Source organism: Patagioenas fasciata, chromosome 8, assembly GCF_037038585.1.
Source record: "Patagioenas fasciata isolate bPatFas1 chromosome 8, bPatFas1.hap1, whole genome shotgun sequence".
NCBI classification, from domain to species: domain Eukaryota; kingdom Metazoa; phylum Chordata; class Aves; order Columbiformes; family Columbidae; genus Patagioenas; species Patagioenas fasciata.
The window spans coordinates 27,762,095-27,788,477 of NC_092527.1; the positions used below are offsets into that span (position 1 = coordinate 27,762,095).

General features: G+C 53.9%; 2 protein-coding genes across 2 annotated transcripts; one reads left to right on the top strand and one right to left on the bottom strand.

The window, feature by feature from the left end:
- The first annotated feature begins 420 nt into the window (after positions 1-420).
- On the top strand, positions 421-4,680 carry GOT1 (glutamic-oxaloacetic transaminase 1). The gene is made up of 9 exons (XM_065843809.2): positions 421-632; positions 941-1,122; positions 1,705-1,828; positions 2,038-2,150; positions 2,346-2,450; positions 2,997-3,147; positions 3,283-3,448; positions 3,579-3,721; positions 3,996-4,680. The coding sequence occupies exons 1-9, from the start codon at positions 518-520 to the stop codon at positions 4,133-4,135; spliced, it is 1,239 nt and encodes a 412-aa protein (XP_065699881.1). The 5' UTR covers positions 421-517; the 3' UTR covers positions 4,136-4,680.
- Positions 4,681-6,372: 1,692 nt separating this feature from the next.
- Positions 6,373-26,143, bottom strand: CNNM1 (cyclin and CBS domain divalent metal cation transport mediator 1). The gene is made up of 13 exons (XM_065843966.2): positions 24,637-26,143; positions 14,459-14,602; positions 13,766-13,906; positions 13,317-13,486; positions 12,977-13,076; positions 12,756-12,803; positions 10,107-10,169; positions 8,988-9,151; positions 8,599-8,776; positions 8,114-8,227; positions 7,907-8,023; positions 7,492-7,619; positions 6,373-7,124 (listed from the first exon to the last, which is right to left on the bottom strand). Exons 1-12 carry the CDS (start codon positions 26,141-26,143, stop codon positions 7,540-7,542), a joined length of 2,826 nt encoding a protein of 941 aa, XP_065700038.1. The 3' UTR covers positions 6,373-7,124; positions 7,492-7,539.
- Between the last annotated feature and the right edge of the window lie 240 nt (positions 26,144-26,383).

The following is a 26,383-nucleotide window of genomic DNA, read 5'->3' on the forward strand; positions in this document are numbered from 1 at the left end:
GGGACCGCCCCGTACCCCCAGCACTGCAGCTCTGGGACCCCACGCCCCATTGGACGCTGCACTCCCGCAGCCCCTGCGATGGCTCTGCATTGCTGCGCCGCGGTCAAGGCCCCGCCGGCACCTCCCGACCAGGCACCCGGACCCCGGCCCGGCCCGGCCCCGGGCGGGCGTCACCCCGGGGCGGCCCCGCCGACCCGCCCAACCCGCGCGCGCAAGGGAGCGGGTGTGGCTGAGGGGCCGCCGCCCGCCAATAGGCAGCGCCTGCGTCTCCGCGCCGCTGGCGTTAACGGGCGTGGCAACCGCCGCCGGACCACGTCCCCGCCGTGATTGGCTACCCGCGCTCCGCCCAAAGCGCTGCAGGGCCACCGCTGGCTGGCTGCGGGGGCGGGGCCGCTGGAAGCCTGCTGATTGGCGGTGGGGTGCGCCGGCCCAGCCCCGCCGGTGAAGGTGAGCGTCTCCTCCAGGCGCCCCGCGCCGCCTGTAACGGACCGCAGCGGAGCGGTCGCGCAGCGCTGCCATGGCCGCCTCCATCTTCGCCGCCGTCCCCCGCGCCCCGCCTGTCGCCGTCTTCAAGCTCACGGCGGATTTCCGAGAGGACGGGGATGCGCGGAAGGTCAACCTGGGCGTGGGCGGTGAGTCCGTGGCCTCCTCTGGCCCGGCGGGGCCCCTCCCCGCGGGGCAGGCCGGCCGGTGCCCTTGCGGCGGCCCCGGCAGCTGCCGAAGCGGCGAGGCGGCCCCAAAGGTCACTGGGCCGCGGCGAGGCTGGGCGCGGGGGCGGGGCAAGCAGTGGGTAACCGGCGGGCGTCAAGGGTGCGGGGGCGGCACCGCGGTGACCTGCCCGCCGTCCTCGGGTGTCGGTGCCCCGGGCAGGACCCTCCGGGGGCCGGGAGGCCCAGCGTCCCGCCGGCTGGGGAAAGGACAGCTCTCTCTCTCCTCGCAGCCTACCGCACGGACGAGGGGAAGCCATGGGTCCTGCCGGTGGTGAAGAAGGTGGAGCAGATGATCGCCAACGACAACAGCCTGAACCACGAGTACCTGCCCATCCTGGGCCTGCCCGAGTTCCGGGCCAATGCCTCCCGAATCGCCCTGGGTGATGACAGCCCCGCCATCAAAGAGAACCGGGTAGGTGGTGGACAGGGAGTGAGACAGCTCCTTACTCAGAGAGCTGCCGGAATCCGTGGGGTGTCTCTGGAGGAGACCAAGCAGAGGAGCACAAATGTGTGGACTAACTGCGTTTTGGCAGGTTTTGGGAATTTCTCTGATGTCATCTTTGCTGGCTGCAGGTTACTTGATGAACCCATGTACCTGAAGTTGTATGTGCAAGTAGGTGTGGTTTTTGGGAAAGACCAAATGTGATCTGTGATTGGAATTTGTTTTTTCTTTCATGTTTTAGTGGCTGTGCTATGGGAAACTGAAGTCAGATAACAGACCACTTTCCCTGAAATAAGCTACTAGCAGGGAGTCTGCTTTGTCCCAAAAAGTGACAGGATTAACTGGAGTGTATTTATAACTGTAGAATGTGTCAGGGTGGGTTTGAGTGCTGGAGGAGTTTGAAGACCACTGGAAGGGGATGGTATCCTGGCTGGGGTGACCCCAGGGATCACATCTGGGATCCTGTCTCACTCTTGCAAGTGCCTCTGTTCTCTCTGAACCAGTAGCTGGGCTGACCAGGATGGACCCTGCTGGCAACTCTCTCTGTTGCAGATCGGAAGTGTTCAGGCCTTGGGCGGGACAGGCGCTCTGCGTATTGGCGCAGAGTTCCTGAGGCGGTGGTACAATGGAAACAACAACACAGCGACCCCCGTCTACGTCTCCAGTCCGACGTGGGGTGAGTGCTGATGTCAGTGCTGCCACCTCCATGCAGAGAACCTTGTGGGTCAGTGGGTGAGGGAGGAATGGTGGGGGCCTTCCACTTGTGGGTAAAGGGAGCCTGTCTCCATTGTGTATTTTGGCAACATTTAGGGAGATACTGGGACTGGAGAAGGTGGCTTGCTGGAGGTTGGGCCTGCTTTTCTGAAAAGTGATTTGCTTTCTCAGAGAACCACAACTCTGTGTTTATGGATGCTGGCTTTAAAGATATTAGAACTTACCACTACTGGGATGCTGCCAAGAGGGGTCTGGATCTTCAGGGTCTGCTGAATGACATGGAGGTAAGTAAAACCACCATAGGATGGGCTGAGATTGGCACCATACTGTCAGGAGCTGGCTGGGCTCTTGTGTGCTGTGCCTGCAAGTGGATCTCTGTGAAAGAGACTGCTGGTGCCCAGAGCAACTCGGGGCATCTCTCTCTGCTGTGGGTGTGCAGTCTTGTCCATGTGTGTGATCATGGCCTGCTCTCTCCTCAGAATGCCCCAGAATTCTCCATTTTCATCCTCCATGCCTGTGCACACAACCCAACTGGCACAGACCCCACTCCAGACCAGTGGAAGCAGATTGCTGCAGTTATGAAGGTATGGGCTGCTGCTGGGGCTAAAGGAGCACTGAAGGGACAGGTGACTCTTGAAGCAGCTGGGGATGGGCTGTAGTGAATTACATGAGATATGGCAGAAGCTGGAAGAGTCCCACAGAGCAGATATTGAAAGGAGAGATGGGATGGTGTTGTCTATGCTCAGAGAATAAAAGCATCCCACTTCTTGTGCCTTCTTGTTTTCAAACTCCATGGCATGGGCTGCAGTGAGGTGTCTCATGCTGGAAGGATTCTCCAGGGCCACCTGTTTTCACAGGTGCTGGACTGTAGGATATAAGGTGGTACATTTCTTGTTTCTGTGTCCTCAAATGCAGATTTCTCTTGCAATCAACCTTTTATTGACCACCTTAGCCCTTCTATTATTTTACCCCAGTAGAAAGAAAATACACCAGCCTGGTGTTGCCAGACCATGTTTCTTCTGTATTCACTTGAAAGCTCCATGGTCATTTTTCCCTCCTGCAAGGACAGTGGGGAGAAAAGTGAGGGCTGTAGGGAAAGAGTTTCCCTCTAACACTGTTCCTCCTTGCAGCGTCGGTTCCTGTTTCCATTCTTCGACTCAGCGTACCAAGGCTTTGCCTCTGGCAGCCTGGATAAGGATGCCTGGGCTGTGCGATACTTTGTCTCCGAGGGCTTTGAGTTCTTCTGTGCACAGTCATTTTCCAAGAACTTTGGGCTCTACAGTGAGTGTCTGGCAGTAAGCTGGCCCAGTAGCACCATACCCAGATAGATGGGGCTGGCATGCTGGGGATTGGGGAGAGCTCTGCTTTGCCATGCGGTGTGGGACCAATGGCTCATGTCTCTTGCCTTGTTCACAGATGAACGTGTGGGGAACCTGACTGTGGTGGGGAAGGATGCAGACAATGTGCAGCGTGTGCTTTCACAGATGGAGAAGATTGTGCGTACCACTTGGTCCAACCCCCCTTCCCAGGGAGCACGCATTGTGGCAACTACACTTTCTTCACCGCAGCTCTTTGCTGAGTGGTACGTGTTGCCAGGGCCAGTGGGAGAGGGAAAAGCGGGGGGAAGCTGTCTTGCTGAGTGCCAGGCTTGGCCAGATGGCTCCAAACCAGGCAGGTGCCTGTCCTCACGCTCTGCTTCCTGTCTGCTGCAGGAAGGACAACGTGAAGACGATGGCAGATCGGGTCTTGCTGATGCGGTCAGAACTCCGGTCTCGCCTGGAGTCCCTTGGGACCCCAGGCACCTGGAGCCACATCACAGAACAGATCGGCATGTTTAGCTTCACAGGGTTGAACCGTAAGTACCAAGTGGCCTGGTAAAGGGAGGATTGCGTGAGAACAGTTCTGCTGGGGGGTGGACTGGGCTGAAGCAGTCCAGGCAGGAAAACCTCTGGGACCTCACTGGAGCCCTGGTGTGGCTAGGTGGGAATGAAGCATCAGGCAGCACTTTAATGCCCAGTACTGGAAGTTTTCTGGTTGATGTGAAAGATTCAAGCAGCTGTGACTGGTCCTTAGGACTTTTCTGAGCTGTAGCATCCCTGCTCTGACCTGATGTCCAATTGTTTCCCCAGCTAAGCAGGTGGAGTACATGATCAAGGAAAAACACATCTACCTGATGGCTAGTGGGCGCATCAACATGTGTGGCCTGACTACCAAAAACCTGGACTATGTGGCCCAATCCATCCATGAAGCCGTCACAAAAATCCAGTGAAGCACATGAACAACCAAACTTACATGAAGTCACCAAAGCTGTAGTGCGTAGTCCGTATCTTTTCCTGCTCATGGCTTGACTTTTCTCATACCTCTTGGGGTTTAATAAAGATGGGAGTAGTAGCTCAATCAGGGATAATTGTCTTTTGACCTTTTTGAAATATCCCTTGCAATGTGGTAAGCCAGTGCCTCCAAGAGGGTGGGGGGCAGCATGAGCCGCCTTGGGTCTTGTTTGACTGACAGCAGCATGGTCCCTGGGCACTTAGAGCTGCATCTTTAGCACATCCGAATCAACTCCATGTAACCGATCAGTTTGATCTAGGCGAAGTCTGGTGTCAGTGCAATGCACTGTGGGTAACAGCCCAGTTGGTTGGGATCTTGTATGGCTTGTGAACTGATGTCACTCAGTAGTATTTTGGGGAGGGGGTGAAGCTGTTGCTGGCTTTTCCCCAACCAGTTCTGAGCCTTATGCAAACAAACATTTGTAATTGTGGTAATTGCTTCTTTGTATTGCTGACAGAAAATTAAAACTCCATCTGTACACTACCCCTGCCTCGTATGATGTCGTGCCTTCAGGCTGTGCCACCCTCCTCCCAGGCTGAAGTTAAAGCCTCAGCATCGCAGTTTGTATGCTGGTCTTGGTTTGTTTTAAAGCTTTCTGTTTCTCCTTTGTGGTATGTTGCATCTCTGATGATCTTGGTTGCTGCTAATGGGGCACAGCCCTATTGGGAGAGTAGCTGAGAGCTCCCTGTGACTCTACATGAGGCTCACCAGTTCCTGCCATGTTCACCTTGTGTTCTCTGTTATGCACCCCTGCCCTCTGCTGTCCAGCCCATCATGTCCATCTGTGCTTGTTTTCTGGATGGTCGTGTGTTACCCATCCATCTGGCCATCTCTCCCTGGCCAGGGCTCCTGACCTGCCACCAGTGTGTTGGAAAGTGGATTTTTCCTGTTCCTTTTCCTCAGCAGGCCTGTGGTGAACTGCCACCTACTCCTCCTGGCTTCAGTGGGGCCTGGCAGCAACAGCGTGGGTTTCTGGCACTGAAAAAGAGCTGGGACCATCTGTTTCTCTCTGCGGTCACTGTTTGCAGCTCTATTTGTCAGCTGATAGTACGACCTTGATAGAGCAGCCTCCTGCCAAGATGGGAAGAAAGGGGAACACCCCCTTTCCTTGGTCATAGTCACTGTTTCCCTGGTGGGTTTTGCTTGTCCTGTAGCTTAAACAGCAAGGGTGAAAAAGGTGCCCTGTTCCCTTGCTGTGTTTGCAGAGACAGTGCATGGGGTCTTGTTTGACCTTTTAAGATAGTGCCTGTGTCACATAACAGAGTGAGTCAGAGGCAGCCTTTCCTCTGGGGAGGTGGGGAGCTTTTCCTCCTTTTGGTGCCCATCCACAGCTGGGATGATGGGGTAGCAGTTAAAGATGACTTCTAGGGGTGATCACAGGAGAAACTGTTGGAGGAAAACAACTGTCCTTTTGCTATTCCTGACATCTGCCTGTGCTTCTGTCCTTACAGACCTCTAGGTGTGGAGCCTGGCCCACCCCACATGGGATCTGTACCCAGTCCTTTGCTAGCCTTACCAGCCTTGTTTTTCCTAATGAGTGACCTAAATTTCTCTCCTTCTGCAGCGTAAGCTCATTACCCATTATCACATTTGCCATGGCAACGGAGAACAGATTATTCCTTTCCTCTTTGCAACAGCTTCTTACGTATTTGAAGACTTCCTCTCTCCCCTTCACATCTTTCACTAGTTAAGTGACTCTGTTTCCTCAGCCTTTTGGGTAGGTTGTTTTCCAGCCCTTGCATTCCTCTGGCCTCGATTGCTGTGTATTTCCTTGGAAGAGCAGTGCCCAAACAGGGATGCAGTTATTCCAGTTCAAGTTTTATCAGCATTGGTGGACTAAGACATTTCTGCCATTATCTGTCAGGCTGTACTCCAGCACATGTATTCCACTATTGTGTTTGCAACAGCATGCTATTAACTCCTGTTCTTCCCCACTCCTTGTCTGCACTGCTACAGTGTAACTCAGAACTGCTGAGGGCCTTCCTGACAGCAGGAGTGACAGAAAGCCCAGGTTTACAGGCAGAAACTGGGAAGCACTTGGTGACCCGGTTCCTCAACCTGTTCCCTTCAGCAATGCTGTGCCCTGTTTTTCCAGCTACCTCTGGTATGAGGGCAGCCTGGCAGGAGAGGTCAGCACATCTTTCCCTACGCCCATTGACACAGACAGTGCACCTCTCAGGGAGAAATTACTTTTAATATTAATACCCCCGTTGCGTTCAGCCGCTACAAAAAACTACTGACGGGTCTGTACCAACCTGAAGGCTCCACATGAGCCTCCCTGGCACAGGCAGCCGTGCGCGGAGGGGAAGATGGTTTGATGCAGCGTGGAGCAGCTCTCCCCGGGCTGGGGTTGCGCTTGGTGATGAGTTGGGGTCCCTGCCCTCTGCCAGGCAGGGGTTCAGGAGCGCCAGGTGGTGTCGATGGTCAGTGTGCACAAGGCGTTGCGCGTGTGTGGCACTAGGCACAGCACCAATGTGTGCTGGGGCCCTGAGCTGCATGTGGCACCCCCAAATAGCACGTTCTCCTCATGGTGGAGACCCCGTCTGTGCAGCACTGAGGGGCTCCAGGCCTTGCTGGGATGGGGATGGTAAATGATGCTGAGAGCAGTTCTGGGTTAGGCCACCCCTCCTTGCTTGACCCGCAGGGACGCCGTGCCAGACACTTCTCCTTTCCTCTTTTCACTTCCTTGAGACCAGATGCTACCAGGGAGCAGCTGGGCAAGGGCCCTTGGGCTCCAGCTACCTGATCCAGGCCGCCTGGGTGGTTCAGCCGCGCTGGGGGCACATCCTTTCTCACCTGGGGATGGGGCTCTGCGCAAGTCCTGCAGGGAGGGGCGGCACGAGCGGGCAGGCAGGCGGGCAGCAAGCGAGTGCAGACCTGCTGCTGCTGAACATGAGCCTCGCGGCAGGAGACCCCATGCTGCAGACCTGGAAGACACAAGTGCAGGCTGGTGCAGGTGCCCAGAGCTTGCCCTTCCTGACCTGCTGCTGCTCAAGCCTGCAGCACCTTTCCTAGCCAGGCTCAGGGATACTGGTGCAGACACATGTTTCTAGCTGTGAAAACACAAGTTAAGGTCTCACTCTGTCTTTGACAACCATTTTTTGCCCCAAGGATGGCTGGAGTCTGCTGCTGCATCCCATGACCCTGCTCCAGCCCCCAAACACATGCGTGCCTGCATGGTCTCCAAACCACATCTTTTGGCTTTGCTGCTTGAAACTTAGTTTTATGCTATTAAAATTGAGCAACCTCCCATTTGCCAGGGAAGGAATACTGCAGTGAGGGGCAGGTTCCTACCTCCAATCTGCATGGGCCTCCAGCACTGTGCTCCAGCCACGCTGCTGCTCAGGTGATTAATGGGGCAAGATTGGAGCTCTCCTCTGGCATCTTCTCACTTTCCAATGATGGCCGCTGTTTGCGTCCACCTGCAGCAGCAAGGGTGCCTAGGGCTGGGGTGTTGGGGCAAGCATGCTCAAGACAGGGGGTGCCTAGGGTTGGGCCAGGACTAGGTGGCTGTCTCTGTCTGAGCTAGCCCTGGGTGCAGTTTTGCCCGCTGCTGGGGTGCTGCTAGGGAAGTGGGGTGCCCCCCCTGCTCCATGCCAGCCCCATGTAGGGTGTCCCCAGGATGAGGCTGGGGAGCAGCTGACCTGGGCAGCGGGTGCCACGGCACAACTCTCCCCTGGGTGCTGCCTTCCCCAGGTCAGTCACTCACTGAGGGATCTCAGCAGCTTCCTGCCCAGTGTCTCCTCGGAGCTGCTCGGTGATGAGCTGGTCCCAGCCTCTCTGCCCGGGGACTCTGTCTCCAGGACGGTGCCACAGCACTCACTGTCTGCAAAAGCCCAGCCTGGCTGCAGCGCACTGGGACACCGCAGCTGTCATCATCCCCAGGGTCACGTGTATGTGTCCTGGCCAGACTCACTCTGCTGCTTGCTGTTCTCCACATTGTCTGCTGGCTCCTCCTGGATGAAGGGGATGCCCTCCATGTGCAGGAACACCGACTCGCTGGGACTGTGCAGCCCCTCAGTGCGGCTGCCTGTAGGGACACAGGGCAGGTGTGGTGGCCAGGGGACACAGAGCAGGCATGGTGGCAGGGCAGGCAGGTGCTCTGTCCTGGAGCAGGACACAGGGGGATGCCTGGTGCAGCGGCAGGTCCTGATGCCAGGGGTCCCCAGGGAGCATAAGCACATGGGGAATAGGGATTTACATACCTGCACACTTGCACCTGTGTGCACATGCAGGCTCAGAACAGCATCCACAGGTGTGTGCATGCAAACATCCACATGCCCCAGTCCATGTGCAACTGTGTGTCAGCAGTGACATGCTCATTGTGCTAGGGGGTCCCAGCACAGCCCCACACACAATGTTTACCCACAGCAGGGAAAAGGAGGCCACAGGGTGACTCACACATGACGCTGTTTCTCTCATTCAGGAGAGCGGTGGGGTCCTCCTTGGGTGTCTGTGGGGTTCCTCGTGCAGTTGAGGCCTTGGTTGAATCCCTGTCGAAGGCCTCCATGTCGGGGGACTGGGGCGAGCTGTCCATGCGGCTGGCCACTAGCGCGTTGTGGTACTGCTGGCGGGTGACCTAGGCACACAGACACATGCCCAGCTCAGCAGGCACTGAGACTCACCAGGACCTCCTGGGGCCTTGGTGGCACCAAATCCCCCATCAGCAGGAGTGCAAGAGCCCCCAGCACCCACTGGGCACACACCAGGCTCCCAGGACACAGCGGGTTGAGAAGGTGCCTGGCCAGGGGTAGCTGGGGTGGGACAGTCCCTGCCAGCCCAGCCCCTACCTTGACAAACTGCACATCACAGAGGATATGCACGGAGTAGTCGGGTGTGTAGATGTTGTTGCTGCCGCTGTGGAGCTGTGTGGTGCTGCCCCCGTAGTCGTTGTGCTCCCGGTTGGGGGACTCAGAGCGGTTGAGCCCACTGCAGCGTGATGGTGACCTGTTCACTGCGGGAGGGGATGGCAGAGAGGCAAACACTGGTGTCCCCAGTGCCAGACCAGGATGGACAGGTCACCTCTGGTGGCTGTGGTCCATGGACACCCAAGCTGGCAAGGGACCTGCAGGGGACCCATGGTGGGGTCCTCCCTGGTGCATGCTGGCAGTGGAGACTCTGTGCCATGCCAGCCCTGGATAAACCAAGGGGACAGGCAGGCAGCTGACCTGGCACTGGTAGCGGAGGTCAGGGCTGCTGCCTGCCTGTTACACAGACTGACAGCTCTCCTGCTAATGTGGGCCTTCTGCTCAGCATTTGGCACAAATTCTCCCGGCTGCAGCTGGCAGCCCATGGTTTACTTAACCTGCCTGGAGGGCACGCTCCTGTCCACCCCAGCTCCAACAGAACAGGAGCAGAGGCTGCCATGGCAAGCTGGCCCATCACTCATGTTGACTGATAGCCTCTGACACACAGCTTGACAGATTTCATCTGGTCAGTGATTTATTAGGGAACAAAGGCAGCTTGTTCCTTGCACTGGTGACATCAACACCTTGTTGACTTTGCTCTGCTGCTAAAACACCCTTCTGTTACCTGGATTGCCAAAAAGCAAGGGAAGCAGGGCAGCGTGCACACAGGGCTGCAAGTAACCATCATTAGAAACAAGTTGCAAGAAAACACAAGCACTGAGTGTAGGAAATTACAGAAACCGCACACCAAAGAAAGCCCAAGCTGTCCATGGCTTCCCCTTGTCCCCATCCCATTCTTCCTGGGATTTGCATCACACTGGGAAGGCTGCGGCAGGGCTGCTGTCCCCAGTCTGCCACCTGTGCTCCAACCAGTGGGGGGCTGCCCACCACTCTGGGCACCACACAGCGTGCAGGGTGGAGGGGGCTTGGTGCACCATGCACAGGGAGCTGGAAAGAGCCTGGCACATGTGGAGTTCCCAGCCCAAAGCCATGCCCCATTACCTGGAGAGCCAGCCAGGGAGTCCCCTCTGCTGAAGGCAAAGGTTCGGGACACTGAGACAGGCACTGCAGAGAGAGGGAGGGGGAAGGCAAGAGGCAGAGGTGAGGGTGGAGAACAGACCAAGAGGAAGAACGAGAAAAAAAATCACACACCAGCAGCCCTGGGCTGGACTCCCACCACTGCCTCCAGCATCCATTCCCACTCCTCTTACACCCTCCTGCTTCTGCTCCAGGGAAGCATTCACCAGCCCTGGGGATAGGGACACCAGCAGAGACATAGACTTGAATGCTGCAAATCAACAGGCTGCTCTGTGACAAGGTAGGAGGTGAGGCTGGGGGGACAAGCTCCTGCCAGGCCTTTCTGCACAGCCACAAATCTCCCTAGAGCCACTACAAAGTATTGGTGTCCCACCAGCTGAGTGCTGTCACCCTGCTCCAGCCCTTCACCAGTCACTTGCCAAGGAGAGGGGACTTTGTGATCAGCTTGTGCCACCTGGGAGATGGGCAGAAGCTAAACCAAGTCACTGTGCTTGGCATCTGGGATACTTCTGTGTGTGCAGGCAGGCAGCAGAGAAGGAATGTGCTCTGCAACAGCCCTTGCATCCGCACAGCCCCACAGCTGCAGGCAGGGGCTGGTAGGAGCCCCTCAGCACCATGCAAAGTAAAGATACCCGTGCTGGGCTGCCTGCAGCTCCCCACAAGGCCCTGGGTCTCAACAGACTTGGGGTGATGCCAAGAAGAGCCACCCATGGAGAAATGCTCCCTGTGGGAATGACAAGAAGCCAGGACCCGTGTCCAGGGCTGCCTGACCCATGGCCACAGAGAGGGTGAATCACAGCTCCTGCAGGGCTTCATGGGGGAGGACAGAGAGACCAGCACACAGCACGAGCGATGCTCATGTTAACACCTCCTGACGCCTGATCTCTGCTCTCACTGCTGGCAGCACCCACTTGGAAAGCAGCAGGAGACGCGAGCCCACTGGCTGCCAGCCCTCTCCTCCAGCCACAGAAGCGCCCGCTGCCAGCTCTCCTGCCCAGGGCATGCTGCCCTCCCTCCAGCCACTGTGCCTGCAGTGTGGCTGCAACACTCTAGGAGCCATCTGCTGCCGATGTGATTAATGTTTTTAAATTGCTTCAAAGGTAAAATTCCTGGAAAATTTGCCCTCCCCGTTCCTCCCCCAGTAACTCCTGTTCTGCGTCTTGCCCTGGATCGAAGCCTTCTGCAAATAAGCAGCAGCACGAAGCACTGCCCAGAACAACCTCGTCCAGTGGGAGCAAAGGACGGATTGATAACCAGTAGCGCTGGTTCCCTGCTCTGCCTGCCTGACCCCACCACAGCGGGGCTGGACCTGCTGGGTCTCTGCTGCTGCACTCCTGTCCCTGTCATCAATGCTAAAGATTGTCTGAAGATCAAAAAGTTGTGTAACAATGGTTAATTAATAACAAATTGTTAAACGCTCAAGGTTTAATGTCAATTCTCCAGAGTGACATGCCACTCACACTAATTTCTGCTGGGCTTTGTTTCAAGGAAGAAGGAGGACTCCAGCCCAACAAGGGAGATGCCCTGTGCCCTCTGCCTCCTGCCTCCTCGCTGCCCAGGGGCATGACACCGCACACATCCCACAGCAGGCAGCAGTGGCTGGATGGCAGAAAACATCTCATGACACAGTGTCATATGCGAGCATGGGGACCAAAGGAGTCCCGAGCAGCAGCGTCCCGGCAGGCGGCACTGCAGACACGCATGGCTGCACTGACACAGCTCCCACCGCAACTCGCACCCTGCCTGTCCCATGGCCCGCAGGCAGCACCCGCTGCCTGAGTCCTGGTGGGGCCCTGGGACCAGTCACCAAGGGCACAGGGGCATTGAGCCACGCAGCAGCACACCAGGGGAAATCGGCCGCTTCACTGATTTCCTCTGTCCAAAAGAGCACATTGCAAACACATGGGGAGAAGGAATGTGCACTGAGAGGTTAATCCAGCGATCCACGAGTCAGCCTTTTGAATGGAAGCAAAGTAAACAGGATGAAATAGAGCTGCACACTGACTGGGACCCACATGAGTGACAGTCACCTGGCCTGATTCCCCCTGTTCTCCCAATGACATTCCTCCCTACACCTCCCTAAAGGTTGAAATTGGTGGGTTATTGTTTTGATTAGGCACTTAGAGTACCCTCAGCTTACCAGCAGCACTGCAGATCCAACTGCAGCATCTGGGTTTTGGGATGAGAGATGTGCTGGGCTGGGGGTGGGCAACAGCTCCACCTGCTACTAGACTACCAGGGACTAAACATTTGCAGAGGTGATCAGAAAACAAGTGGGGGGTTCACAGCCTGTCCTGATCAGAGGTCCCTCTTAGCTCCTACAAGTAGGGGATCTGCTTCTTAAACCATCAGCTCTGCAGGCTGGGAATCTACCAGGACTGAGGCATCTAACTCAGCTAATTTCCCAAGCAAACCACATGTGAATGGCTCACAGCTAAATCAATCCATCTCTATAATTCTCGAGCAGCACCCATTGCCCCAAGCTTTTTAAAGGGGGTGATCTTGGCATAGAACCTGAGCTGCTCTACTTGGGGTGCAACCTCATCCCTGCTCCAGCTGCCCGGTGCTGCAGATGAGAGGTTTTAGGGCCCCAGCCTGTCCCAAAATACTTACATAGGAAGGAGGATCCACCCAGGCTGCCCACTTTCCGCACATCATTATCTGAAACAACAGTTGGAGGCAAAGGAATCACAGAGGAAGAGCTCCTACCCACCCCACACGGCAGGGCCACCCCACCCCATGGCCAGTCCATTCTCCTGGTCACCAGGCAGCTTAGCCCCCATGGAGGCTGCTGAAGCAAAGGCAGGGCCAGAGGGAGTTTGCAGAGCCCTTACCCGAGGAGATGACAGCCATGATGGCAGGGACACCATAGTAGGTGAATGCCCCATTCTCAAACCGAAGCCCTTCCTTGCCAACCTCCACTGCCACTTTCCCCTGGAAGGAGAAGGAGAAACATTCTGTGATTCTGTGTGATTCTGTGAGAAGGAGAAGAAGGAAAACCTGCTCAGACAGGTATCCTGTGCTCCTGGACACCAACGCACCCAGAGCTGCAGTGACCCCCACCACCCCCTATGAGAAGATGGGCATCTCTGCTGGCAGAAGCAGCCCAGAGCAAGGTGGCAAGGAGAGACGGGCCACCTCCTGCAACCCCCTTCTCACAGCTGCCCCAGGCACCTGCAAGATGAGGATGAAGTAGTCAACGGGGCGGTTGCGCTGGTAGAGGTAATGCTCTGCTGCCTTCTTATTCTTTCGGTCATACTTGAGCTCCTGGATGACATTGGGGTGTTTCAGGAGCCGCAGCAGGATCTTCTCAGAGAGGTAGGGGGACTTGAAAGGCTCCACTTCTAGAGGGGAGGCAACACATGCTTGCTCAGTGGGGCTGGGGCTGCCAGGAACCCCTTGTTCTCTGAGCTGCATGGCCCCTTTCCTGCAGCCTCAGCACCTCACTGCACAGAGGGGAGCCAAATGCAGACCCATGCTGGTGGAGCAGTGGGACACCCAGGATAGGGGTCCAGGCAGGGGGAAACTGCTTGTTGGGGGAAAAGCCCAATCCAGGAAGGGTTCAGGGATGCCCTGCAGGGCTGGCACTGCTACAGGGAGGTGCCGGGCTTGCACAAGGGTACCTGTTGCCATGAATCGATGTGTCGCCAGGAGAAGCTGTGGGGAGATCTTCACCTTCATCTCGCTGTCCGAGAGCCTGAAGATGGAGAAGTCCTGGGGCTTGCGTCCCCGGTGGGGCACTCGTTCCTTCTTCCGATTGTCTGCTGCAGGGCAGAGAGCGGAGTGGTCGCCCACCTGCACCAGCTACAAAGCCGCTGCAGCTGCACATGAATGGAGAGAGGCACGCCTTGCTGCAGACTACGGCAGGGCTGCTGTGGAGCAGTAGCTGGAGCAGCAAGGTGCACAAAACGTGCCATGCATCACAGCCTTGGGAGCAGCTCCTCGGGGAAGGAGCAGGGTGGGGAAACATGCTGCTTTCTCAGGAACAAGTCCTGGGTTGCCCTGTCTGGATGCATCACCCAGAGTTGGAAAGCAGCGTGGGAACCAGCCATGGGCACTTCATGCCCAACACACATGTCCCTGGGTCAGGCTCTGCCCAACCACTGGCTGCTGATGCTGGTGCTTCGCTATCTCGAGCATTAAAGACTCCCTGACCAGCATCTCTCCATCATTCTTGTCTTTCCCACCTTGACTGTAAATTGCTTTGGGGAAGGACCATGATTTGCTCTGGCCTGTTTCCTACCCACATGTCTGTCTGTCTGTGCGGGCTCCCACCCTGGGTCCTGCAATCGCAGTAGCTGCTCTGGGACACTAACTGTACAGATCCGTCTCATCCAGGATCTCGGACTTGATGATCTCCTCAATGACATCCTCCAGCGTGACAATGCCCATCACCTCGTAGAACGGATCTCCTTCTCCTTCGTTGTTCACCCGCTGCACAATGGCCAGGTGGGACTTTCCTGTGGGGGGAGAGCAGAGCGGCAATGAGCCCCCCATCCCTGGTGATAGGAGTCCCCAGCACAGCAGGCTGGCTGGCGGATGGGGCTCAGTGGGAGGCACAGATCACAGGCAAACCTCTGAAACAGCCACTGCCACCCAAACCCACCCCAGCCACGGTAACCCAAGGAGAACGGCTGGACACACAGCCCCTCCTAACAGTGCTGCTACTCTCCAGGCCAGTTTCTAGGTGTCAAAGGACTCTGCCTGGATCTTTTTTGTGGCCGCTTGCTTTCTTATCCAGGCAATCTGCTGTGAGTCACTCCATTTAGCTCTTTGACAGCCTCCTGTGCAGGAGTGAAGTGTATTTTATACCAGCTGCTTCTTGCTTACCCTCAGCTTCATTGGCATGAGACAATAACAGAGCAATTAGCTAGCGTCCTCCTCCGACACAGAAATGTGAGCATGTCCTTGGGCTCTACTGGTTTCCCTCATCCTCCTGGTGTTTCTCATTCTGTTGTTAATTATCTTTCCTATAAAATTGCCAGGAACAGCTCTCCCACATCTTTCTATCCATCACTGTCTGGACAGATCCAAAAGCTTTTCTTAAAATACGGGCAAAGCCTCTCGCTCCTCAGAACAGCAGCTGGTTTTAATGCAGAAATGCATATGCTTGTTTGCAGCTTTCAGCTCAGCTCCTGCAGAACTCTTGGGTGAACCATCTGGATGCAGAGGCTAAACACTTTTAAAGCCATCAGCTTGCAGCTGAATGTCTTCTCCAAACCCTGCCCCTGACAGCACCTCCTCTCCATTGCCTCAAACAGGACCTTCTTTCAGCCAGTGTTGGTGACTCCTGCTCAGAAGCCACAGTGTTTTTCAATTACAGTCTCAGCTTCCTCACTTGCTCCAGTAAGCTGGCAGCTTTGCTGACACATTCTCAGGCTTCTTGCATTTGGCATACTTGAAACATTGCTATTTGCTTTCGCATGTCCAGCTCTCTGTAAGCTGTTTTGACTTGTTCAACTTCTCCCTTCTTTTCTTGTCTGCTCTGATTTATGCTCCTGCTTAGCAGATCAACCAGAACCCAACTTCCAAGCCACAAACAACTTCTGGGTTTCTAGCTCAGATGTATTCTTGGACCTGCCAACAAGCGGCACTGGCTTTCTTACTGGCCCTGTGGCTCCTATGCTGCTCGGCAGCACACACAGGTTCTGAAACTCTAGGTTTGCTTAAAACATTTAAAATGTTCTTAATTGGTACCACAGCAAACAATTTCCCCTCCATTTGCACTGTTTCAATGTTCTCCCATTGCAACGCCTGCACACACCCAGTGTGTACTGTGAGCACTGCAGGGACCCCCGAAATGCTGCAAACAGTTTATTTTCCCCAAGGCCTCAGAAGTGAGGTCCTTGAACAGCAACGGTCACCCAAAAGGGGGGCAGGTCCCTTCTGCTATGCAGCTGCTTCTGCTTCTCCTGTACAGCCCCGTCAATAAACTTGCTTGCTGCTCTGGCTGAGGGGATGTGAACAGTATTTATGCATAAAGATGCCATAGGGGTGGGCTCCTGCCCGCTGCACAGCTTCCCCATCGCCTACTGCTGCCATTCGGCTCATCCCCACGCAGGGACATGGACAGCCCGGCAGTCGCACCAAACACGTCTTGCAGGGAACATGCGACCTTCAAATAACCCTGCCCTGGATTTGAGACGAGCAAATGATATTTCTCAGCTGAAGATCAGCACTATACATTTCTCACAGCAAAGCTTGGGCACTTTCCACCATATAAATTCCCTCCTCCTCATACCAAGCTTTTATTGCAAGATTTCAGACAGCAGCTCGCTGCCTCCCACGCCTACAGAATTAGAAACAAGAACGTAACATCACGGCAAGTAGCACAGAGAAGCACTTTAAAAACCAAATCAATAGCCTCAGGGCATTTAAAACTCTTTGGACCAGGCTATTTTACTCTTTTCATACACAGGTTTGTGCATCTTGTCTGTTCAGTGGATAATAAAGCAACATGACTTGAGACTTAAAAGAGAAAAAAGCAGCAGAGTTGGCCACGAGACAGCAGCAACAGCTACGTTCCATCTTAGCAAAGTCCAACTTTTGAAACGTCTCCCTTGCCAAACCCTGCTCCCAAACACTGGGGCCATCTGGTCTCCTACAAGTCCTCGGGTGAGCGAGGAGACAGGAGAAGTTATTTCTCTTGGCTGAAAGCTTGTTGGTAATGACATTTACATGCAACCCAAAACCACCAAGCCCTTACAAAAAGCTTAGGTGCTACTTAAAGGCAGTCAAAGAGTAATGAAGGCAATTCTTTTTTTGGCCAAACACCTACATCAATGCTGTAATTTACTCTAGAGCAGCCTCAAAGAAATGTGATTCCAGATCCATGCTCATATAGTGGCAAATGAGATTATTTAGAAATAACCCAGCAGTGTTAGCCGAGAGGAGACCCATGGTTTCACTGCGCTGGGGGAACAGCCAGAAGGGCTGTTAGAGTGCTTGAGAGTTCTTTATTTTCACAGAAAATAAACACTTTTAGCCATGCTATAAACCTCCAGGTTTAGGTTTCCAGGCTAACACCCACAGTTGAGACGTAGCAGATACCCAGCAATAGAAAATTGTTGCAATTCATGTGATTGCTCCTGGCCCACGCTGGGTGAACTGATCCCAGCCCCTGCCTAGCCAGCTGATACCCATATCACAAAAACACCCCAAAACTGCCCCCACACCTCTCAAGAGCTCATATAAGTGACTGCCTCTCCCAGTCACCCCTGCTGCGAAAGGACTGACTTGTCCTGATCTCCCACCTGAGATCGTTTTCCAAGTCCTGCCCCACAACCTGGCTGGTCCTGCATTTCCTCCCATCACTTTTTTAACAGATGTTACAAATGTGGCAAAAGGGGTGGTTTGCAGGTGCTTTGGCTGTGGTTTGGTCCCTTGGGCTGGGGATGCTGCCAAATTCAGCTCTATCCCCCTGCCCTGGGAGCTGCTATACTTCCACAGAGAAAAAGCAGTGGCTTTTGGAGCAGGTATAAGGGCAGGATACGGGTGATTTTATGAGACAGAAGCAACGTCCAAGGGAGGGTGGCACAGGGACAGACTGGGGGTGTCAGAGAGGTCACATTCTGTTCTGTACCCATTACCCTGCAGGTCTGCCGCAGTAGGAGTACAACAGAGGGAGATAAATCATTTGAACAAAACCCCAAACTTTATCTAAACCAGCTTTAAGATCCATAAAACTGATTCCAAGAAACGTGCTATTGTAACTGTTGCTTGATAGCTCAAATGAAATGAATTATAAGGGTGAGCGGCTTCCCCACTAGCAAGCTGTCACATGTGAATTTTACAGGGCTATCACTGATGCAGGAAAGCACAGTGAAACACTTGAGAATCAAAGCCTTGGTTTGGCAAACACTAGAACAAACGGGCAATTAACTTTACTTGTGTGAATAGCTTCACCGGCCGCCGCAGGACTGCTCTTGCACAGGAAGTCTATAGGTGATTAAGTGTCTGCTCAGCATGGGATACAACTGTACTAAATTCTTTATGAGCTACATGAAATCTGTTCTTTTCAAACAACGGTTTCAGTGGAAAGTTAATGTCTCAAAATGCTAAACTGCAGAGCTAATATAAATAGCTGAAAGCTTCCGGATGGAGCAAGCATCTGAACAGATATCTAAAGCTTTTATGCCCATTTTTAGGAGCCTTGTTTTCCATAAGTACCTAAATAACCTTGGGCTCATAGATCCGCCTCAAAGCGTCCTCCTTGATGGGAGAACAGAGTGAACACATGGAAATGCCTTTACTTGTGGGAAAGAAAATGCTGTTGGCTGCAAATATAGCCCAGACTACTTCCTTATCATATTTTTATGTAGGTGCTCTGCCAGAGGAATGTTAAATATACTTTAGCCTTCTCTTTTGTCCCATGGAATGAGCATTCTAAGCGTGAAATTAATTTTAGTGAATTTTATGGTAAGATCTAAAGCTGTTACTAGGAGATCAAAGGTACAGGCACAAGCCACGAAGCATTTACAGCTACAAAATGGAAGCGGGGGGAGGAAGAGTCATTGGTAAATAAGGTTGATCTGTGAAACAACCATGATGTAACTTAAATCTGTTTTCTGTGTGCTTTTCATCACAGCTCTTTGCTGGGCCAGGGGCTGCCAGCATCTCTGTGTCCCCTTACAGACCTGTATATGAAGTCAGTCAGGGCTCTGATTTGAACTTCATATGCAGGAAATGCGAGTGTGCTCTTGTTACTACAACTCTGTGCTGCGGTGAAACCACACAGCTGAGGAGCTGCACCTAGAGGCAGCGCACACCTACACCCAAATGGGGGAAATATCAAGGAGGGCTGTGGGAGCACCCAGTTCTATGGGGAATCAAAGCTACGTGAAGGGAAAACTGTAAACTTTAATCTAATCCAGACCCTTCTCAGAGATGAGAACTTCTTACATATGCTTCTAGCAGAATCTAAAAGTCTTTCTAATACTGTGCTTTGGTGCTCTTCCTAATCCTAAGGAATATTTGGAATAGGTGATGTATTATCAGTGAGAAAACAGATCAGGAGGGTAAGGTGGAGATCAGAGGGGACACAGTCTCATCTTCCACGTGCTGTACAACAGAGATCTTGCCTGCTCACAAATGTTTGGTGCCTTTGAGTGTTACTTGAGCCTAAGGAAGCCCACAAGGATGCCAAGGCTTTCTGAAGCTAAAAAAAACTTCTAAAGAGCTAATGCAAAACTGTTTCCATTGGTGTCTGTAGCATCAGCCACTTCATTCTTTCCCACAGCTCATTCTGAAGGTGCCTTTGACAGCTCCTGAGAGAGAGATATCCAGCTGGGTGCCCTCTCCCCTCTTGCTTTGCTGAACAGCTTCCCGGAGCAGGGCTGCTCCTGGGCTTACTGGGGCTGGGTAAAGCAGCCCAGGGCTCACACAGTAAGATTTAGCACAGTTTAAGTGGTGGGAAGCAAAGTAGTATTTCAGGCAGAGTTGCAGCATGAGTCACTGAATCCATCTTTAGTGGAACAACACCTCACCCACTCTCAGCCTGGCAATTGCCCCTCAGGGCACATGTATGAGATCGATCTGGGTAACATCCAGCTCCTTAACCTATACAGCTGGCTAGGGAGGTCACTGCTTTAGCCCATCAAGGTACCCACGACAGTGGCTATCACATTGCAGAAATCTCTTGAAAGCCGATTTTAATTTCAAGCCATGTTTTGTACTTGCAATGACTGCAGGCTCAGAAGGTGGCCAGTAAGATAAACAGCTGAGATGGTACTGACCGTCATGCCTGGCAGGTGTTAAGCACCTTCTCCAGCTACATTAAATTTGTAGAAATCTAATGGAGGCTGTGGAGTATTTTGAAAAGCAAAGAGAGACCATACGGCAGAGCTGTCCTCTGCAGGACCGGCTGTTTTTCCTGCTAAGCCACAGGAAGTTTGCTTTTGGAGAATTTACTTTTTGTAACTTTCAAAAGATGCCAAACCACAGAAGGCTAATTTGAGCTGCACCTCAGCCTCTGCCCTGCTTCAGGGAAATGAACATAAGAGAACATTTTCACTGTTCCACTGACAGAGGAAGGTTATTTGCTGAAAGGTTACAGTGCTATATATGGACCTGACAAAAAATTAGTCAACAAAATCCATAAATGACTTGAGTAATGGGGTAAGATTATGATTTCCCAAAGGCACCTACAGAACAAAGAGGTTATCTTCTAGGGATGGAGGAAAAACAGACTGTATCACCCACAGCATTTCACACTGAATGAATGCCTAAACCTTTCCTGCTAGCTCCACATTCCCAAGGTGAAGTTTATCCTACTGGGACTCTGTCTTCCCCTCTACATTGCTTTAGCTTGCTAAACATGGTGCAGTTATTTCTCTGATGCATTAGATAATTCCTCCTGGGACCCTAGAATAAAGCCAGGTAGTCTGAGATGCATCAATAAACACTTCCAAGAAACTGTCTCCAAATTTTTTCACTTCTTCAGTAGTTTCAGCATCTTTCAGGCTGCAGGTGGCAGTTACTACACTGGTATGCACTGTCTTATCTTTAGAGAAGAGAGGACACATCTTGTGTAGCATCCTCCACTTCACACTTCTATGTAAATGCTGCACAGCTATGTATGCATGCCTTCCATAATGACCCTGGCTAGCTTGCCTAAAAGATGGCAAATTGGGTGCCCACGCTTTATTACTTCTGAGTTAATTTCACTCAGTTTTGATGAGGAGATCAAATCAAACCCATCATCTAGCACAAGTAATTCCTGCCTTCAGCTGGACCTGCCTTGCACTGCTGTAATGCTTGTTTTCAGTGCAGTTTTAGCAGCTGCCCTCCTCTTCCAGGCTGTGGGTTGAAGTCCAAGCTATCCCCTTGCAGGCCAGCCCTCCCCTACTGCTGTCTGCAGCCTTCTCTGGCCATTTGCTGGTTCCCATTAGTGCCCCCACTTTAACCATCTTTCTCTGGGAATTAGTGCCAAAGGAGAAGTGAACCATGCCAGCAGCAGCAGGGCTGTGAAGGAGCAGATGTGAAGGTTTGACCACTTCTGCCATGGTGGTGCAGGGGCCAGGTTTTGTCAGCCAGCAGCTCACAGTTGCTCTTGGGTGCTGAAACCACATCAGGCCATGGGCTCCTCAGGTGCTACTGAAGTATACGCTACTATTTTCATACAGTTTAAATGTCTTGGCAAGCTGCTGCTAGAGAAGTACTCTTCTTCAAGTCTGTGGAGGGTAATCCCATCTACACAGGGTCCTGCTGGGGGAAATGGGATTTGCAACTCATCTAGGGATGAAACCCAAGACAAACATCAAGACATGGTAATGGAACTGAGCACAAATGAAGTTAGGTGTCAGCCTACCTAGAAACCAAGGAAGGAAAACTTCCCTTCAAACCCTGCTATCAAAGACTGGAGAGGAAAAAAAGCTGATCATCGTCATAGCTAGGACAGCACGAGAGAAAATAAATGCATCAGGTAAACAAGGATAATACAGTATGATAGCAGTGAGTAGGAGGAGAGGCAGAAAAGGCAAAGTGCTGCCAGAGGTGTGAGCAACAGTCCCGAAGTGCTGTATTTAATCATCCCTTGACATTTTCAGTAAGAGAGAACAAATGTTTGTGTACTACGGCAAGGAGCTCTGGCAGTGAAATTGTGTTACTTATACATTATGCAGAAAAATGACATTACGGGTATAGAGGATGTAGCAGAACATTAATCATTAGTGAGACAGAAGTATACATTGCTATCTAAGAAAGACAGATATAAAATGTGATGGGTATTTTGTATAAACACTGTAATAATGAAAAGAAATAAAAGATATAAAAGCTGCTTGAGTTCATCATAGGAGAAGGAAAAGAAAGCTGGCAAGGCTTCTCTAGAGGTTTGTCAGGGATCTAAGGACCTGGAGGTGGTTATCAATGCCCACCCTTACTGGAGACTTTAATTTCCTTGAAAGAGCCTGGGCCTTACCAGTGGGAGCATTTGCTGTCCTGCAGGCACCTTGGATGTGCGAAGTAATGAAGGCCTTCATTAAGCACTCACTGAACCAACTAGCAATCAGCCTGCTCTCTAATTAGTAGAGCTGTCGCAGAAGACCCAGCCATGGAAAGTAACCTTGATTGGATCAAATGAGATGCTTCACCATAATTCAAATGGACACAGAAAATGAGACAGTAATGAAGATTCTTAATTAAAAATGGTAAATCTTTATTTTAGAAATTAAATAGTCAAGTGAATGGGGATGAAATGGCAGTGGATGGGACTGAAGGCAGCTGAGAGCAAACGTCTGTTGCAGTGTGGGAGCCAGCATGGGAAACCGTATTTGGAAAAGGGAAAAGAGCAAGTTTATGAGAGGTTCAGGGCTGTGTGATGGCAGGGTGCTGGGGGTGACCAAATGCCCACAAATAGGAGAAAGATGAGTTGGAAGAGAACAGCAACACCTGGGGAGAAGAACATTTGGGGGAAGGGCTGAAATTGCTAAATACCGTGCTGAATTAGACACTGAGACCAAAAGCAAGGTTTTTCAGCCATGTAATTAAAAAAAAAAAACAAAAAACAAAAAACAAAGGAGAAATGAGGTGGGAACAGAAATAAGTTTTAGGGAAAGCTCTACACAGGGGCTGTAGCAAAATACCCCAGAAATCCATGACGGCAAACAGATACAAGGGAGGAAGAGCCTGAAGCAAAATGCCAAGAGTTTAATGGAGCAAAGACGAAGAAGGCTGGATAATCTTCATTTGAGGTGAGGACTAGCGTGTGAAAGTGCAGGGCAGGTAGCAAGGCTTGTTAACGCACCTGTCAGCTCAGGGAGTGACACACATAAAACATCTCTATTGAAGCAGGTCAGAAAGGAGAGCAAGCAAAGGGCAGTGAACTAAGCAACCACAAGGCAGCTCCTATATGTCTATCGATCCATAGGGTACCAGGCTGTAGAACAAATTTGGAGGGGGAAGTAGTTGAATACATCAAAGAAAATTGGATAAAGTGCAGAGGAGAACTGTGCCAAAGCCATCTGACATCTTCGGTAACACCTGACTCTAGACAAGGAAAAGGTAGCAGAGACCTCTGGTGAACTTCAGTAACATAGTATCACATGACATGCCACGGTTAAGAAGGAACTGCAACATATATAATGAATTAGGACGGGGAGAGACAAATAGTTATGTTAGAAGAGGCACGGGGCTGGAGCTACTGCCGCTCATCAAGGCTGAACCCAGAGAGCAATCTTAATGTTTTTGCTAACCACTTCACTTAAAAAACAAACAAAAAACAACAACAAAAAAACCCCAACCACAACAGAATTTGTTGATTTCACAGAATCACAGAATGTTGGGGATTGGAAGGGACCTTGAAAGATCATCTAGTTCATTCCTCCCACCGAAGCAGGAACACCCAGATGAGGTTACACAGGAATGTGTTCAGGTGGGTTTTGAATGTCTCCAGAGAAGGAGAAATTTGGGTTTTTTTGCACCAAGCTGGGTGTCTGCATTTGTGCTGAGGGGCAGAGAGGGTAGGTGTTGTATGCCAGCATGAACTCCTCTTCCTGTAATCCCAGGAGGTGGTGGGGACACCAGTTATGCATCTCCAGAGAGAATGCTGACCTGCATGTATCTGATGATGGCTTTCCTGGTGCACAAGAAATGTCCTATCCTCCTCTCCTCCCAGCTCTGAAAACGAGCACAGAGATGACTCACAGAAAGGCTTCCTCTCTCTCTCTCTGGGATGGACCAGGTTGGCCTTTCTCACATGACCAGCTCTGCTTGCGGCAGAGTGCCCCAGGCAGCCCAGGAGCTTAGTGCTGTCCTCCTGCATTACATAATGCAGGATATCACTGCTGCAGCCATTTCTTAAAGACTTGCTCACCACAGTATGACGTACCAAGTAACATGCAGCGAAGCACAATTCCCAGTGGGGGAAAAAAACATGCTGTGTGTATTCTCAAGGTATGGTTAATGAAATACAGCTCTCAGCATCTCTGCAGCTGCTGGCAGCTGCTGCATTTTGAATAATGTCACAACAGAAAAAATAGTACAGCTCTAATGGTTTAGGCTTTTTTTCTTCCTTTAAACCACTTGCACAGAAACACTTTCTAGACCTGCTTCTCACTGCTAAGCTGAAAATACAAGAGCTAAGTAACGAAATACAATCTACTGCCATAAACTCCTCCATCCAGAATAGAGCAGCGAACAGTATATTGCCTGGGTAGGGGTACAAGGTAGGCACCGTGCCCATGCTGCCAGGCTGCCACAGAGACATCAGCCCTGTGGGACAGGCTCACCTGCTGAGCCACCAGCCTCTGAGGCCAAAGACTCTCACAGTCTCTGCAACATCACAGGCACAACCAGTGTTGCAGACCTTCCATCCACCCACAGGTTGTTCCACCAGATGACACCAGGGTCACCACCATACCAGCACATGCAGGGCCCAACTCCCCCCAGGATCCCCGCTACCTGCCAGGTCCTGCCAGGAGGCCATGGGGAGCTGCTCACCCAGGAACCTTTGGGGATGCAGAGGGAGCTCGGGGGGGTGGCAGCCTGGCAACCTCACCCTTCTTGAACTCCTCAAGCAGCGTGTCGAGGCGTGTGTCATTGAAGACACAGTGCAGGGGGCGGCGGTAGAAGCGGGTGACAGTCTGCAAGGGGGTACAGTCATCAGGGTCAACGAAGGCCAGGTCCTTGACGAAGAGCAGGTCAACGATATTATCACGCCGGTCACCCTCGTAGACGGGGATGCGAGTGTAGCCAGAGCGGAGGATCTCGGAGACTGTGGCGAAGTCCAGCACAGCATCAGCACGGAGCATGAAGCAATCGGCCAGTGGCGTCAGCACGTCCTCCACCACCTTGGTGCGCAGCTCCAGCGCGCCTTGCACCATGGCCAGCTCCTCCCGGACCAGGTCACCGTGGGGGCCGGCAGCACGCAGCGTCTCCAGCAGCCGCTCCCGCGTGGAGAAAACGCTGAGCTCTTGCCGCAGTGCCCAGTCCAGCAGCCGGCTGAGCGGGTAGCAGAGGGGGAAGGCAGCCAACATCAGCAGCCGGGTGAGGCACAAGGTGCGGGAGGCGATGGCCAGCCCGTGCCGCGAACAGACGGAGTAGGGCAGCACCTCGCCGCCCAGGAAGACGGCGGCGGTGCACAGCAGCACCGGCAGCCAGGGCACTCCCCGCGGCCCACCGGCCGCCGCCCCGCCGCCGGGCAGCGAGGAGCAGAGCCAGCCGGCCAGCGCCGCGTTGGCCCCCGCCTGCCCCAGCAGCAGAGTGCACAGCAGGTAGGTGCCGCCGCCGCCGCGCACCGCCTGCACCCGCCGCGCCTGCTCCCGCTCGGCGGCCGAGCCGCTGTTGCGCAGGACGCGGAGCTCCAGCGGGTCCAGCGAGAGCAGCGAGAGGCGCAGCCCACTGAACAGCGCCGACAGCCCCAGCAGCAGCAGGGCGCCCAGCGCCCGCAGCCAGCCCGCTTCGGGTAGCGGCAGCAGCCAGGTGCCCAACGCCGAGGAGGCCGGCCGGACTCGCAGCAGGAAGCCGCCTGCGGCCCCATGGTGAGCCCAGGCCCGCCCGTCCCAGGCGCACAGCGAGAAGAGCCGCCCGCCCGGCGCCGCCGCTGCCTCGCCCTTCCGCGGCTCCCGCACCCGCACCTCGGCCAGCGCCGATCCCGCCGCCCCGCCCGAGCGCAGCGGCCCCACCACCTCCACATCCGAGGCCCAGGCGCTGCGCTCCTGGCACCGCTCCGCCGGGCCCCGCGTCGCCTTGCCCCCCGCCGCCGGAGCCGCCTCCTCGATGAAGACCAGCCGCGGCTCCAGCTCCCCCGCCGGCCCGCGGCTGCCGTTGCCCTCGGGCGGCGGCTGGAAGTAGAGGCGCAGAAGGAAGCGGCTCCCCTCTGCCGCCTGCACGGCGCCCCCCTCCAGGAACACCCGGCCCGGCGTTGTGTCCTCGGGCCGCAGCCCCAGCAGCCAGGCGGCCCCGGCCGGGGGCCGCGGCGACAGCGAGAAAAACAGCAGCAGCACGGCGCCCCGGCTCCGGCCCCAGCCGCCGCCGCTGCCGCCGCGCCCCGGACCCGCCGCCATGCCGCTTCGCCGGCACCGCAGCGCCCGCGCGCCGCACCGGGACTGCAGCGGGGAGCCGGCACGGCGCGGCGGCACACGTGGGCCGGGGGGCGGGCAGCCGCCGCGCCACGTGCGACCGGCAGCCGGCCCGCGGCGCCCCGGCGGGAGGGGCCGGCGGAGCGGGGCTGCCGGGGCGTGTATGCGGGGAACGAGGGGTGTTCGCCTTCCACCCCCGCAAGACCCGCGCGGGAGCATCCCCAC